Source organism: Bombus pyrosoma, linkage group LG10 (genome assembly GCF_014825855.1).
Source record: "Bombus pyrosoma isolate SC7728 linkage group LG10, ASM1482585v1, whole genome shotgun sequence".
Classification (NCBI taxonomy): domain Eukaryota; kingdom Metazoa; phylum Arthropoda; class Insecta; order Hymenoptera; family Apidae; genus Bombus; species Bombus pyrosoma.
In genome coordinates, this window is record NC_057779.1 from 169,359 (window position 1) to 183,289 (window position 13,931).

Consider the following 13,931-nt stretch of genomic DNA (forward strand, 5'->3'; position numbering starts at 1 on the left):
GCTAAAAGCTATTGGTATCGTATCAACAACCCCTCTGTCGAACCCTGATCTTCTAGTAGAATGGGCCTTAAGCTGTATGAAATTCCCGCTGATCCTCCTAAAATACTAACTAATCAGCATTCTTGAGTTTATCGAAAATGAAATAAACGATGACATTCGCTCTTATCCACTGCTTCGTTTTTAAATTCTTTAAAGCATAGTATACTTTAAGATATTATTATACGCGCTACTAATAATCATCATCATATGTACATCTTGTTTTTCATTTTTATGAGTGCAGCTGTCCTCTATTTCAATTATCTTCTCTGATATTTTGTACACTTTAGAGAATTTCGTACGAAATAACAAATTTGCTCTTGATACACAGATCAACCATAAATCCTACATTAGAAACTTGGCAATTGAATTACCAGTCTTCATTGATCTTGCGATTTCAATGGTTCCTAAAATTCAAATGATCTTTCTGCGTACGACAGAGGCGGTTTTTTACATTTGCGTATATAAGTGATTATGCAGGTATAAAAAGAGACATAGAGAGAGAGAGAGAGAGAGACATAGAGAGAGAGAGACATAGAGAGAGAGGTAGAGAGAGAGAAAGAGAGGAAGAGATGAGAGAGGTGTAAGGAGTAGAATGTTGGTGTTCGGTCGATCTTAATACTGTCTTAAGCCCACCAGAGCGCAACATAAATTATGTATCGTCCGGGCGTAAGATGCCTCCAAGATCCCAGGAGCACCTGGTATTCCTACTTCGGCTCATGGTTTCTCCAAGACTTCCTCCGCCTCCTTCTTTAGCCCTCCTTCTCGGTGGCAGTTTATACGTTCCAACAGTACCTCCTCCGCGGGTCCCTAAATTTTCTCGAAGTCTATAAGGGTTAAGGAATTAACTGTGGTTGCTGGCTGGACTGTTGCGAGCCTACAGGGTTCTGATACGACTCGGTGCAGGGTGCTTGCCTCTGGGAGCTTAATAGCCCGTGCGAGGGGCAAGCGAAATACCGAGAGGAAGGAAGGGAAGCTGGCAAGATCTTCGCCGAAAGCCATTACAAGGATTTCTTTTATTTACGATCGCGAAAAGAGCTCCTTTGCTGGTCGGGCTAAGTGGTATGATCTTCTCTCCTCATGACTCTACTTCTACGATAGATCTCGGCCAATGACCGACTAAGCGGCCACTTTTGGAGGCTTAATGTTCTGTCCAATCGTGTAATATTCGACTATAGATCAATTAAGAGGCGATGTTGCTTTTCTCCGAACCAGCAACTTTCTTGTATCGATCACGAAACATAATCACCCATAACTCTCTATTATACCTGATTCTCGTTTCTTATTTTCTATCAGATAAGGGTATAAAAGTTATTAACATAGGTGAGCTGCGATACTTGAAATTATTCCGCATTAAAACTTAGTTGAAAATGAAACATTGAATTTCAAATAAGAGTAAAAAAAGAGTAACATAAATCTAAGAATTTGAATAGCAAATAAAAATTAAGTGTTCGTGAAAGATTTTTTATTGGAGATTTAAAGAAACCGCGAACGAAAAATGTATTGCCAAATTGTTAAGTCCGATAAGTCATGTAATCATTTCAATTTAAATATCTATCAACTTCGTTTGATTAAACTCTGCAACCAGGGGTTATTATCAACCAACCATTTCAATCTTTTATGTCTAAGTCAACCTTTAGTGACTCATTGCATTGCTAATTTCCAAATGAATTGCATGCATAAAGAAATGATATGTAAAAGAAGAAACGTAATAACGTTCTTTTAATATTTAGAAATACTGTTTTAATTGCAAAACTACCTAACATAAAATTTATTATTCAGTTTTAGATAGTAAGTGAGTTAATTATTTCCGGTGCAAAGAGAACTATCTAGAAAGCATGAATTATTTTGAATAAAAGAAAGAGTGCGAATATGCAATACATCTACACTAATAACAATTTTGGCAACATTTATTTGTATAATCAATTATTACTTAAGTAATCACCAGATCAAATTGTAAATTTTTATATACCCAGGGCATGTTAATTATATTTATACATGTGAATTAAAATACAAATTAAATAATGTCTCATGCTTCTAATTATATGTACACGAATTAAATACTACATTTATAGATGTATGTAAATGTTTGAAATATAAATGAAAAGTAATGTTCATTCTAATTTATTACGTGGATTAAAATTTTAATACATGAATTTTATGCAATTATAGACAAGCTTAAAAAGCAGTACTTCTACAATTTACAATTTCACGATATTTAAAAAACTATATGAAAGGATTTTGAAAACAAAATACCTCCATCAATTGTTTATCATAATGGAATGCTACCAATATATTATATATTCTGCACAATATTACAATAATAATAAAAAGAAATATATAAAAAGATATCCTTTATAAGAAATTAAGGAAGGAGAATAAGATATTAACGTAATCACCGTAGAAAATAATTTTCTATTCTTTTCCTAATTAACATGATACTACATTACTTACATTATATAGCAGGTATGTTTCAAGGAAACTACTATTTAATCAAAGCATTGTATTTTAATTTTTCTCTTTTAGTAATTAAACATGTACAAAATCAACCGTATTAAATATTACAATTTTATGTGAGATATAAGTGAGTTTGTAAGCCACCCACGGATATTATATAAATCATAAAAATCTGTCTCCTGTGGACTTCTCTCTCTCTCTCTCTCTCTTTCTCTCTCGTAGAGGGTTGTCTTTCGCTGCACGCACGGTCAAGATGTAGAGCGGGTGCCGATAAATTAACGGGATTAATTATCCGACCCTCGGATTTAACGGAGCCGAGGGATACGGCCTACCATTCTCGGCGATCTTCCTTCCACGGTTCATTACTTTCAATCGCAGCACTTCAATCTCTCTCTCTCTCTATCTATCTATCTATCTCTCTCCTTTGTCTCTCTCTTTCTCTCGTCCTTTCTTCCCCGCTGCTCGTAATTTTTACCATAGCTACTGACGAGGTTGGGGTGGGATTAAAGAATAAGAAAGAGGAGGTCAGACTTCGTTTATATGGCTTCATCCACGATTTCATCGGCCAATGAAAAGGACGAAGTTAAGGGATAACAGAAGGGAGAGTAAGAGTCAAAGAGAATAGCTGCGTCGCCGACCTTACCATCCCTTAAGGATTATAAGGCCAATCCTGCGGCTAATTTGCGAACTCTCGAATTCTCCCTTTAACATTCTGCGATTTCGTCTTAACCATCCTCTCATCTGCCTTTTAGTCGTTTCGTCCTTGTTTTCCTTGTCTTTCTGCTCTTACGCGCAATCCTAAAAAGACACGAAAATATATACACCTCAAACAATTTCGTTTTTCCTCCAACCTATTTAATGCTGCTTTATCGTACCTGATATAAACAATGTTCTTTTTTCAGTTTTGCGAAATTTCACGATATTTTTTTTATATTAATTCATAACTCATAGAAATATGCTAAAGTGGAGGAGAGCCATTTCTTGTTTCTTACTTTTGGTCATATTGAAGATCAATGTTGTCCTATTAGCACATTAACACGTACTTTCACGATAGACAGTAGTTTTCTAATCCTTCAAATTTAATGTAAGTAACTGCTTCGACCTATATATAGCAGAATTTGAGCAGCATTGCTATTGTATCGAGAGAAATTTTGGAAACATTTAAACGTAGACAAGTAGATTCAAAATTTTCTTTTTAAAGTTAATAGTAAAAAGAAATGAATGAGAACAGAATATTGATAGTTCTTACACAATCCTTATTTCTGTCTTAAAAAAAGAACTTATGATCCGGAATCCATACTGTAGTAATTAGAAATTACGCTGCCACGTTGCTGAAAAATTGTTCTTATACAGTGACGCTAACAATTGCAAATACATTTTCAGAATTTAAAATTTTCATAAAATGCAATAATATAAAAGTCGATTGTGCGGATGAAAACACTCGCAAGTTGACCATGATTATGTATTAATTAGCTATATAAATTATCTTAATTAGTTGCTACTCTGCTTTCAAGATTAGCAGATAAAAGATAGGAACTATTTAAGATTGTGCCAAAACCAAGAAATGTATAAAAATATCGATGATTCATCGTAAACCTGTACGTTCCAGAATTACAACGGAAAAATGATATTTCCAAAAAATACTGAATTTTTTTAGCTACGCAAATAAAGAGATTGTACTGCGTCGTCACATCTTCAACAGATTAAGCTATAATCATAATCATAACCTGGCTATTACTCGGTCATTATCCTTAACCATTATCCTCGTATAAATCCTTCTGCATTTATATAGGATACGTAACAGTATTAGGACACTTTTACTGCTCTTACTGATCGCATCCAACGATCTAGTCATCATGGACAACATTATCTACGACGAAACGTCCGGCAGCTGCATGGAAACAGAATAGTTAGGCATATCCTAACCGCGGCTGATAGGAGAACAGCATGGCTCTCCGTTTTGCTCTTTCTCTCGATCTCTCTGTCTTGTTCTCCGTTATTATTCAGGAACTTTGCTGACAGCTCTCCGGATAGGCAGATAAGAACGTCCTCTGAATGCCGAAGCGCGCACAATGCTCCTTTGGAACGACGTGTACCCACGTCTCGTGGTTACTTTCCTAGCGTACAATCGCGACGAGGCCATAGTTTACCGAATAACATGAACGTTCTTATTCCGAAATCCCGATTTTTCGTTATTCACGCAGATTTGTCGACCGCTTCCGAATTCATTTTCTGCGTTTCATCGATTGTTTCGTTGAGCATCGTTCAGTTAGATTAGGTGGATCGCGTCACATTGATATCTAATGGAAAATGACATTAAAGGAAATGGCTATATATGTGCAGAGCTGGAAAGAAGTCCTCTGAACGAAATACAAACCTAATTGATCGTTTTCGATAGAATCGATACAATCGTAAAGTTAACTGCGCGTATTAGCCGAAAGTGTCACATATATATAAAACAAAGAATATGGCATCGTGTGACAAGTCTGGCGAGATTTCTTTCCGATTCTACACCGTACTTGCAAATATGAAATGTTAATTGCGACGCGAATTATGATCGTAAGCAAGCATAATGAAGATGTTCAGTATATGGTTGAGCACTAAATTTAAAAGAAATCGACTTGGTTTATAAGTAGCCAATGTTGGCAAATACGAAACTAAAAATAATAAATCATTTCAGTCTCTGAAATTGAAGGTATGCACGAGTGCAAAAACCTCAATATCACCTGATATTTGAAAGCATATTTTCAGTCAAGCAAAGTAATAGGCATTAGTAAAGTGGGAATATCAACGAAGACAAGCGTAGAAATATGAAAGGATATTGCAAATTAAATAAATGACACGACTTTAGAATTTGTAAATGAACTATATAATGATTGATTATATTTTTGGAATCTTCTTCAATCTTGCAATGTACTTATAAAAACATGTAAATTTTCGATATCATTAGAAGAATTTTTACATTTCATTCGGAGCCTCGTCGTATCTGTTGTTTAAAAATCCAATAAAAATTCAATATTAATTAGGGATTAATCGAAGAACAGAAAAGGGAAAGATTTCCAGGGCGAGAATGTCATTCCTTATAACGATTTACTAGCGAGGGTGTGGTTTAAATTATTCCTGTGTCGGCTGACAAATTAAGATCAGATAGAGAGATGATCCTCGAGGCTGCTGACTTTTAGATTTTCATAAGGCATCGGCGCGCCACCCTACCGGCTTCTTACATTCCACCCTCTTTCTTCCATACTCTTCGACCTCAATTTTCTTATCCGTCTGAACAGTCTAATATTTCCGTCTCTGTTTCTGAATCTTCATTCTGGCGTTTTTCGAATCAAATATTCGAATCGCGTTTAAGATTTGTGAAATTTTAATGCCTAGTTCAGAATTAATTATTTAGTTGTATTTCTATTTCGTTTGTGGAAACGTCATCGTTAGTCAAAAGTTGACATTTTTTTAACGCATTATGGTGATTATCTTCTTCAACAAGAAGCGACATAATTCCGTAGAAAATGTACCGTGAACATGAAATTTACAAATAAGTGCTTACACATAAATCTACGTACGTATTACTCCTAATCATAATTAATTGTTTATAGAAATATGTGAGGCAAAATTTTTTTTTATTAAAGCTTAATGCAGTATGGCTACATCAGTGTGTTTTTATTTTTCATATCATTAAAGGAAAATGATTAATTTCATTACACTTTTTTAACGACGCACAAAAATGTTTGTATAGAATGATTGAATGTTTATTACGTCTAGCTTATATGTATAATTCAAACAAAACGAGTGTTACGCAGAGTTCTCAAAGGTTTTTCGCACAAATAATATCCATGCGTCCTGCAAGCAAAAATGAGGAACGGAGATAACTCATCGTTTCGCTCAACTTTGTAAGCTTTCATAGAATGCTATAAATAAATAGAATTGAATTAAATAGAATGAAATAGTGTGGTACCTCATTAATTTGTCTTAACGAGTACCAACATAATTTAAATAAAAAACATGGTTTTCCATTGAAACACTTAGCTTGATCTTAATACGTCTTCTTGTTTCATTTGCAGACAACATTTTGAATTGTTCAATTAGTAACTCCAGTATTCTTTCGTAGCGAAGCTTTTTGAAACCAAAGTTATATTTCGGAAAAGAAGATTATTCTTATGTATAAATTTTTATGTACATATATTTATCTTTTCTTTTTTAACTTGCTATCGATGAAAATAATAATTTATCAATATTGCAAAAGCGATATCACTGAAGTACGAGAGCTTAAATATAGTTCAATTTTTATCTAACACAATTTTTGCTAAAATGCAAGGAAAATCGTTGACGATAAGTATGTATTTACGTGAAGCACTACACCGGTAAAATCAAAGGTTTGGTGACGTGAATTGAATAAACTTTTACCACAGGGTATCGATAACAAATCGTTATCCGTTTATTGAATGTACTACAAAGACATACAATACAAAAAGAGATACAAGATATCAATACATTGCAATTTTCTCAATTATTTAATTGTAATTTATTGTAATTTATTTAATATATTATCTTTTCATTATTTTAAAGGTAAGAGAAATCTTGAAATAAAAAAATTTATGAATTTTCAATTTCTGTGAAACTTATTTGATATTTATATGATTCATCCGATATCGGTAAAATAGTCCCGATTTCCTGAAGAACGTTCCTAAATCTTTGCCGCTCTCTTAACGATGTCTCGACTTTGCTTCACTCGAGAGACGAATCTCAATAACGAAAGGGATAACAGTTTGAGTTTGTACCTGTATAGTCTCGGATAAGAAGAGGCTGCTGCGGTGAAGTCGAATTTCGATGTTTTGCGAATGAACGAGCATCGACCTACGTGGATCTTTACAAGACATTTTAATTGGACAAATCCGCCTATCCTCATTAAATCCGCCCTGACTTCAGTACGATCTCCCTGTTGTCGTCCTATGCGTGTATCTCATAGATGACGAAAGCACTTCCCCTTCGTCATCTTCGTGTAGCATTGTCGACTTAAACGGAGTCGAAAGTCTGATATCCTCTGATCAGATTCGCTCATACCGTCACAGGAACTTCGATAGAAAGATCCGTTTCCTCTTTAATCATTAGTTCTGCATACTATTCGCCATGGGGAAAAACGTGTCGTTAAATTTTATGTTCTCTATAAAGTTGATTTAAGTCTTAGTTATTAGTTGACTCTTACAATTGTATCATTAGGTTTTTTAATTTTGGCATTATTTAAGAACGAGAAATTTATTTGATTTTATTTTAAGTGAGCGAAAATAAATTTGAAAGAAATTTGGCAACGATTTGCATCTTGTACTGAATTAGCAAATTTTAATGCAGCTCAGTGTCAGTGTATGTCACGTTATGATTTATATACATTTACATCTAAAAAGTTTGTAAATTTTATATATAAAAACAAATGACGTTAAATAAGATTCTCTTTTAAAATGTTTGTTTATTTAAAATATATGGTCTGCTGTAATGTTCACAGATATTAAATAAGTTAGTACATATTAATAAAGTTGTTCATATACATTCCTTAAAATTAGTAAACATCTTCAGTTTACTTAAAAACATAATTAAGATTATGAACTGTAACGAAACATGCACGTACACTGTATTTAAAAGAAAAATGGTTTAAACATCGAATTGTACATACTATAAAATTGTAGTATTGATTTTGAAGATAAGAAGTGATAATTTAATATTGATGTGACAAGTATAGTCCTTTGCCATATCTGTAGAAAGACTTTGATTATTATTGTAAAGCTTGAGTCGGAGTTGACTCGACAACAACACGTTGATTTCGTCTTAGGGTGAGATTTCAACCCTGCAGACTCTACGTTTCGAGACTCGCAGACACTATCACAGACATTTACGCTGGTCTGTATCACATTTTATTGAATAGGACTATGTGTTGAATAGAACTAAATATAATAAAAATAATACAAAATAGAACTAAAACTAAGCAAATGCTTTTCAGTCTTTCGTATATTCGTCTTTGTACGAATAAACATTTCTCACATCGGTGTATGTGAAAGCTATTGTATCAATTTTAACCCCCTCCTATTTGATATTGTATATATCCAAAATTGCACTTTAACAAGTTAATGCATTTTAACGATTAACTAAATGATAAATATATCAATGTTTTCGATAAAATTATTTTTAAGCTTTAGTAAATTATGCAAAATCTTAGTAAAAATATCAAAAGATACGTATCCTTGCTATTAATAATACATAAAAGTGAAAAATTTATCTCGCAGTTCAATAAAATTCATTCCTCAAGTAAATAATTACATATGTAACATTTACTATTCAATTATGCCTCATTGATAACACAAGTAAATAGTTAAATAAGAGAAATACTATGAAATGGGTATAATAATATCTCAATGCATCGCATGTTTGAAAAGTTTCTTTATTTATTTGTTCCTTAAGCCATAACAGACGAGGAGAAGAGTATTTACAAACAAGGAAGTATAGACACATCGATACTATTTAAGAAGGATAATGACGATGCTATAAATCATGACGTATAGTTTTTATTCGACAGTATTCTCATTATGTACACTTATTAAGGTCCATAGTAATTATATTAATTATTACGCCATAATTACAACAAAAGTGTAACCAGCGAATATGGTCACAAGTCAACGATATTAAAGAATAACAGGTTGATTAACGATGTTTCCAATCCTCCTCCTTTCTTTTCTTCCGTTTTACAGTACATAAATGATCGTGTCTTGCGACATCTTGGTTGTTCCTACTTTACGTTACATGAGGGGACGAGCTAGTCTGCATGATATGGGTGCGTTTGTGGTGATTCGCCCTCAAAAAGGGCCATTTTCAAGCGCTTGCACTTGGCCCGGCGATTCTTGAACCAAAATTGTACATTTTTTGGTTCCAGTCGCGGGAACTTTTGTCGATACGGCATCCGATTCAGCTCCTCCGTATATTTCAGAATCAACTGCGAATTAAACAAATTAAATCTCTTAAAATAATCGACTGATTGACGGAAGTAACAAAATGGGATGAAAACAAAGTCGATTCTAGTTACGTCTTGATTCTTATTGAATTTTCGAATGTAAAAAAGTAAGTGTGAGACTGGGCATTTATTAATAATAAAATATATAATGTAGTTTATCTTACTCATATATCTTGAATAACATCTAAATTTATTATGTTATAAACACATGGGATGTGGTTTGTTTCACGTGTAATCGTTCCAGAGATTTTAAGCTGAACTTTATTTTCTCACATAGGATGTCAATTTTTTGTGCTCAAATTTAAAAAAAAATTTAGAGGATAAACAAATCTGTACAAAAATGTATTAGTACTAGATAACTTTCAATTTAATAATTTAGAAAGCGTTTGGCTTCGTTTTTTGAGTATTTATTTGGCATAATTTGTACCTTTACGTAATTTTTCGTTTATTCCATCATCATTTTAAAAATATTTCTCGTGTAAATATCATAGCAATTTTTTTTATACATTTGAACATAAATATCTATCTTTTCGTTTATACACAATATCAGTTTTCTTTTTCTTTTTCATAATCGCGTAAGAAGCCTGAAAATACTATCGCTACTAAAGGAATAAGATATATTTTCCATATATTAGACAAAATATTCGGTTAATTAATTGGTTTATACATATGTCAGTATAAATACAAGCAGACATTTTATTTAGAATTGTTAAAATTTTGGTATAAAAAATATAACAAACAGTACAAAAAATATAATGCTGTTTTAAACAAAGTAGACCATTAAATCTTTCGAATGAAATAATTTCACGAAAAAGTACGTAGATTACGTGCTTCTTGAAATCACGTGACTTTCGTATATAACAGTTTTTGACTATAATTTAGAAAGTATTTAAATTATGCGAATGAATATGCAATAAATACTATATTGAGTGAACCATTCATATATTTATTTTTTGTATTATATTTCTTTTTATTCACAACCACGGGAATTAAAAGCATAATCTTTAAGAGAATGCAATTTACAATTCTGACTACATCTTCGTTATAATCAAGGACGTAGAAAGGATAAAATCACGTATAAGGATGTATGAAATAATATAGCGATGTTAAATTAATTTTTACTAACGTCATATTTAAAACGTACTAATATTTTAAACTTGAGCAATCATGAGTGCTATTTTTACCTATTACATCAAACCAGGAAGCGAAAAAAAATGTAATTCTAAATGTTACCTAGATGAAAAGATTGGTCATCATACTGCACATTCTTATTGATCATTCTCGCTTGACTTGCACGAATATATTTATTCAAGTTTTTAAAAATAATATTAGCTTCAAGCATCCAAGAAATATCGTAAAACTGTTCCAATGACTGGATGAGTATTAATGCCGAGTAGTGACAAATGTACATGTCGATGGTTAAATAGCATCGTTCAACTTACCGCGTGACTGGGATGAGTATTGTGAGTGAACCAAGTTTCGAGTCTCGGTACTTCCGTTACAGGATCAATGAATGTCCGGTTCCTTTTCCTCCTCTCGTCCAACATGCTAGTGGAACAACCAGCAGATCCACGTGGCGGCAGATAAGGTGACATATACATTATTCCATGACCAAACATTGAACTAGGAACCAGAGAAAATCCAGGCGGCAATGGACCGGTCGGTCTTGTCTCGTCGTCTTCTGAACCGGAGGATACTCTGGCATCTTCTTGTTTCACCGAGGATGGCGTTGAAGGTGCAGGTTGTTGATCCTCGGGTCTGGTTGTAAGTGACAATGGACCAACGGGTGGGCTGCCAGGTGGACAGGGAGAAGGTGATGTCGACTGAAATACAAATACATAATAATAATTACATATTAAACATCGGTAACTACGTGGTAATCGTTATACCAATAGTAAATTTGCTGTACCTTATACTTCATTTAAAAACGTATGTTTACTAACTGAATTTCGTATCGTCTCTGATATTCGTTTTAAAAGCGATCAAGATTAATATTTGTTTGAAAAATAAATTTGCCAAAAATTAGGGTTATACTTGATTCATTATTATAACATCGAATATTTTGCTCTTCTTTTTGAAAAAATTACAACTTTGTTTTCAATTGCATCAAGATGAACTTCAATAAAAATCTGTTGACTTCGTATCTCTGCTAGAGGAGCAACAGTTGTTTTAATTTTTTCTTGTTTCGGCACATACCTGGTTCCTTGAATCCTCTTCCTCGTCCGTACAATCTTCGCTGACAATACTGGCGCCTCTCGGACTGAGCCCAGGAGGGCTGTAACCATTGACACCCCTGTTCTCAGCCCTCTTCTGAGCGGCTCTGGCATTCTTGAACCAGTAGACAACGTTATTTACGTCCAGGGGCTTCCTGCCTCGTCGAGACTCTAGGGCATTCAATTCCGAGACGTAGTGTTGAATTTGTTGACGTGACGGGTGTTGATTCTCACCGAACCATCGCTGAAGCCGTGGTAACTCCAGTTCGGGATCGAAACTCGTTCTCATCCTAGTTTTATGTGAGTATTGAAGAAGCGCGGGATGCGGAGGACCGATCGTACCACCTGCCGATCCAATGGTACCGCCTCCGTCCGGCTGAGGGCTCTGCGTGTGATGCTGATGATGGTTGGAGGAAGGTACCATCGGGTTTAGACCTAAACCCAACTGTTGCTGTTGCAACCAAGATTCGAAGTTTCGTTTAGTTTCCTCTGATAAATCGTTTCCACCTCTACAGAGAGATAACAGTGTCATCTGCAAATCAAACAATAAGTTGTACTTGAGTAACTGAAGCAATTGATTTGCAACAAAGATGAGGACCTTTTTTCAAGTTTCAATGTATTTCGTTGTTGCTTAAATAATAAGTATGGCAGAATCCTCGTAACTTTCTCTTTGAAAGCGCATTTTCTAGGTATTTTAGTACTGGCATGTGGTACTGAGTCTTATTTAACGACTTTTGCTTATCACGTTATAGATCGGGAGACAGTGAACATTTTTGATCGCTTATTTTCGTACGCCCTACTTACAGCAATTCCGATTCTATTTAATGATGGTAATTAACAAATGAATAGTCTGGTTATTGATTACTGATGAAAACGATGTATTAAAAATATAAATACGTTGTTCTTTTTTTCACATACATGAAACTTGATATACTAATTAATACTACCAATACTATCATCAAACTTAGTAGAAAAGTAGTGTGACTGATCTCCGATTATGGAATTTGCAGTCTGGCAACGTTTTTCGATAAAAAATTTCTCATTTAAAAAATTTTAATTAAAAAATACGACGGGCTTAAAAAATTCAGTTTGATTCCAAAGTATGGTGCAGTTATCTTCGTACATACGAAAATTTTTTTAATTATTAATATTATTATGAAGTTACGTAAAACAACAGCCTGGCTGATGTACAACGTTGGAGAACGAGTCTGGCGATAATTCGAAGATTTGGCAGAAAGAAGTTAGTGCACTAATTTTCAACAATTTGTCTCTGGACTCCGGCAATTGCTGTAACAAAGTAATTTGAAAATTTTCTTCATTTTTGTGCATACTTGTCTTCGTTGCGTTAAAAATTTTAAAAAGGCGGAATTAAGCAAATAGACCGCGGTCACCTCTGTTCATTCAGCAATAGAGAGTTACAGCGCTCGCCAATTAATGCGTTTGGCGAGCCTGGCTTGTCTTTGGTAGTACAAAATGACAGCCAGACTATTTTTTTTCATTACTTTATACATTGAACTGTGATGTGGCTAAATTTCAAGCGTGTGAGAATAAAATTGTGTTCCTTGTATGACCGCAAACGAAATATTTTAGTGACTTCGAATAACATCCAAACAGTCTTTTTTCCTTATTTTATAATGAGATTGTCATGTGATTAATTTTCAACCGTACGAAAATAAGTCCACTAAGCTTCTTTTTTCACTATTTCCAGGCCAGATTAATTTTCCATTTATCCGTTAGACTTTCATACTGAGTTTCACGATACCATTAATTACTACATTAAATTTCATCTTTGCGAAGATGCAACCAGTCTTTCTTTTTTAATTATTTAAAGCCTTGTCAGGGCTATGTCTATCAGAAAACCGTAACTAGACTTTCCATTTCTTAATAAACAGTAATAATTCTGTCTAAATAACCTTCAAATTTAGCTGCAAAAAGATGACCAAATTTGTTTGCCGCCTCCCAGATTATTATTGTTTAGTTTAAGATCCTTTCTTTTTGTTTATTCTTGGTCGAGAACATCCCTTGTACGTTAAGATAACTGAATTTTCCTAACAGTTTAAAGTACACACAGGACGCTATTGAAATGCGATTCAGTTTTATCAGTCGCAGCTACGATTTTGGCAAACAAGGATATTGGTACAAGAAAAATTGCAAATGCAAGTAAAGATAATGAACATAATGTGATTCTAAGAACGAATTAGCGATACAATAGTGCCATTAATGATGATGAT

The 13,931-nt window shown here is 33.8% G+C and overlaps 1 protein-coding gene across 5 annotated transcripts in view; it reads right to left on the reverse strand.

Moving 5' to 3' along the window:
- Window positions 1-9,028: 9,028 nt before the first annotated feature.
- LOC122571564 (homeobox protein dve-1) overlaps window positions 9,029-13,931 on the reverse strand; it is a 58,591-nt gene continuing 53,688 nt past the window's right edge. For 4 of the 5 annotated variants that reach the window (XM_043735486.1, XM_043735485.1, XM_043735488.1 and 1 more), the window contains 3 exons: window positions 11,684-12,232; window positions 10,930-11,310; window positions 9,029-9,469 (listed from right to left, as the gene is read on the reverse strand). In XM_043735486.1, the coding sequence (XP_043591421.1) occupies window positions 9,293-9,469; window positions 10,930-11,310; window positions 11,684-12,232 (1,107 nt within the window). In that variant the 3' untranslated portion in view covers window positions 9,029-9,292. The remainder of the gene's footprint in view (window positions 9,470-10,929; window positions 11,311-11,683; window positions 12,233-13,931) is intronic. The other variant, XM_043735487.1, reaches the window with a different exon arrangement.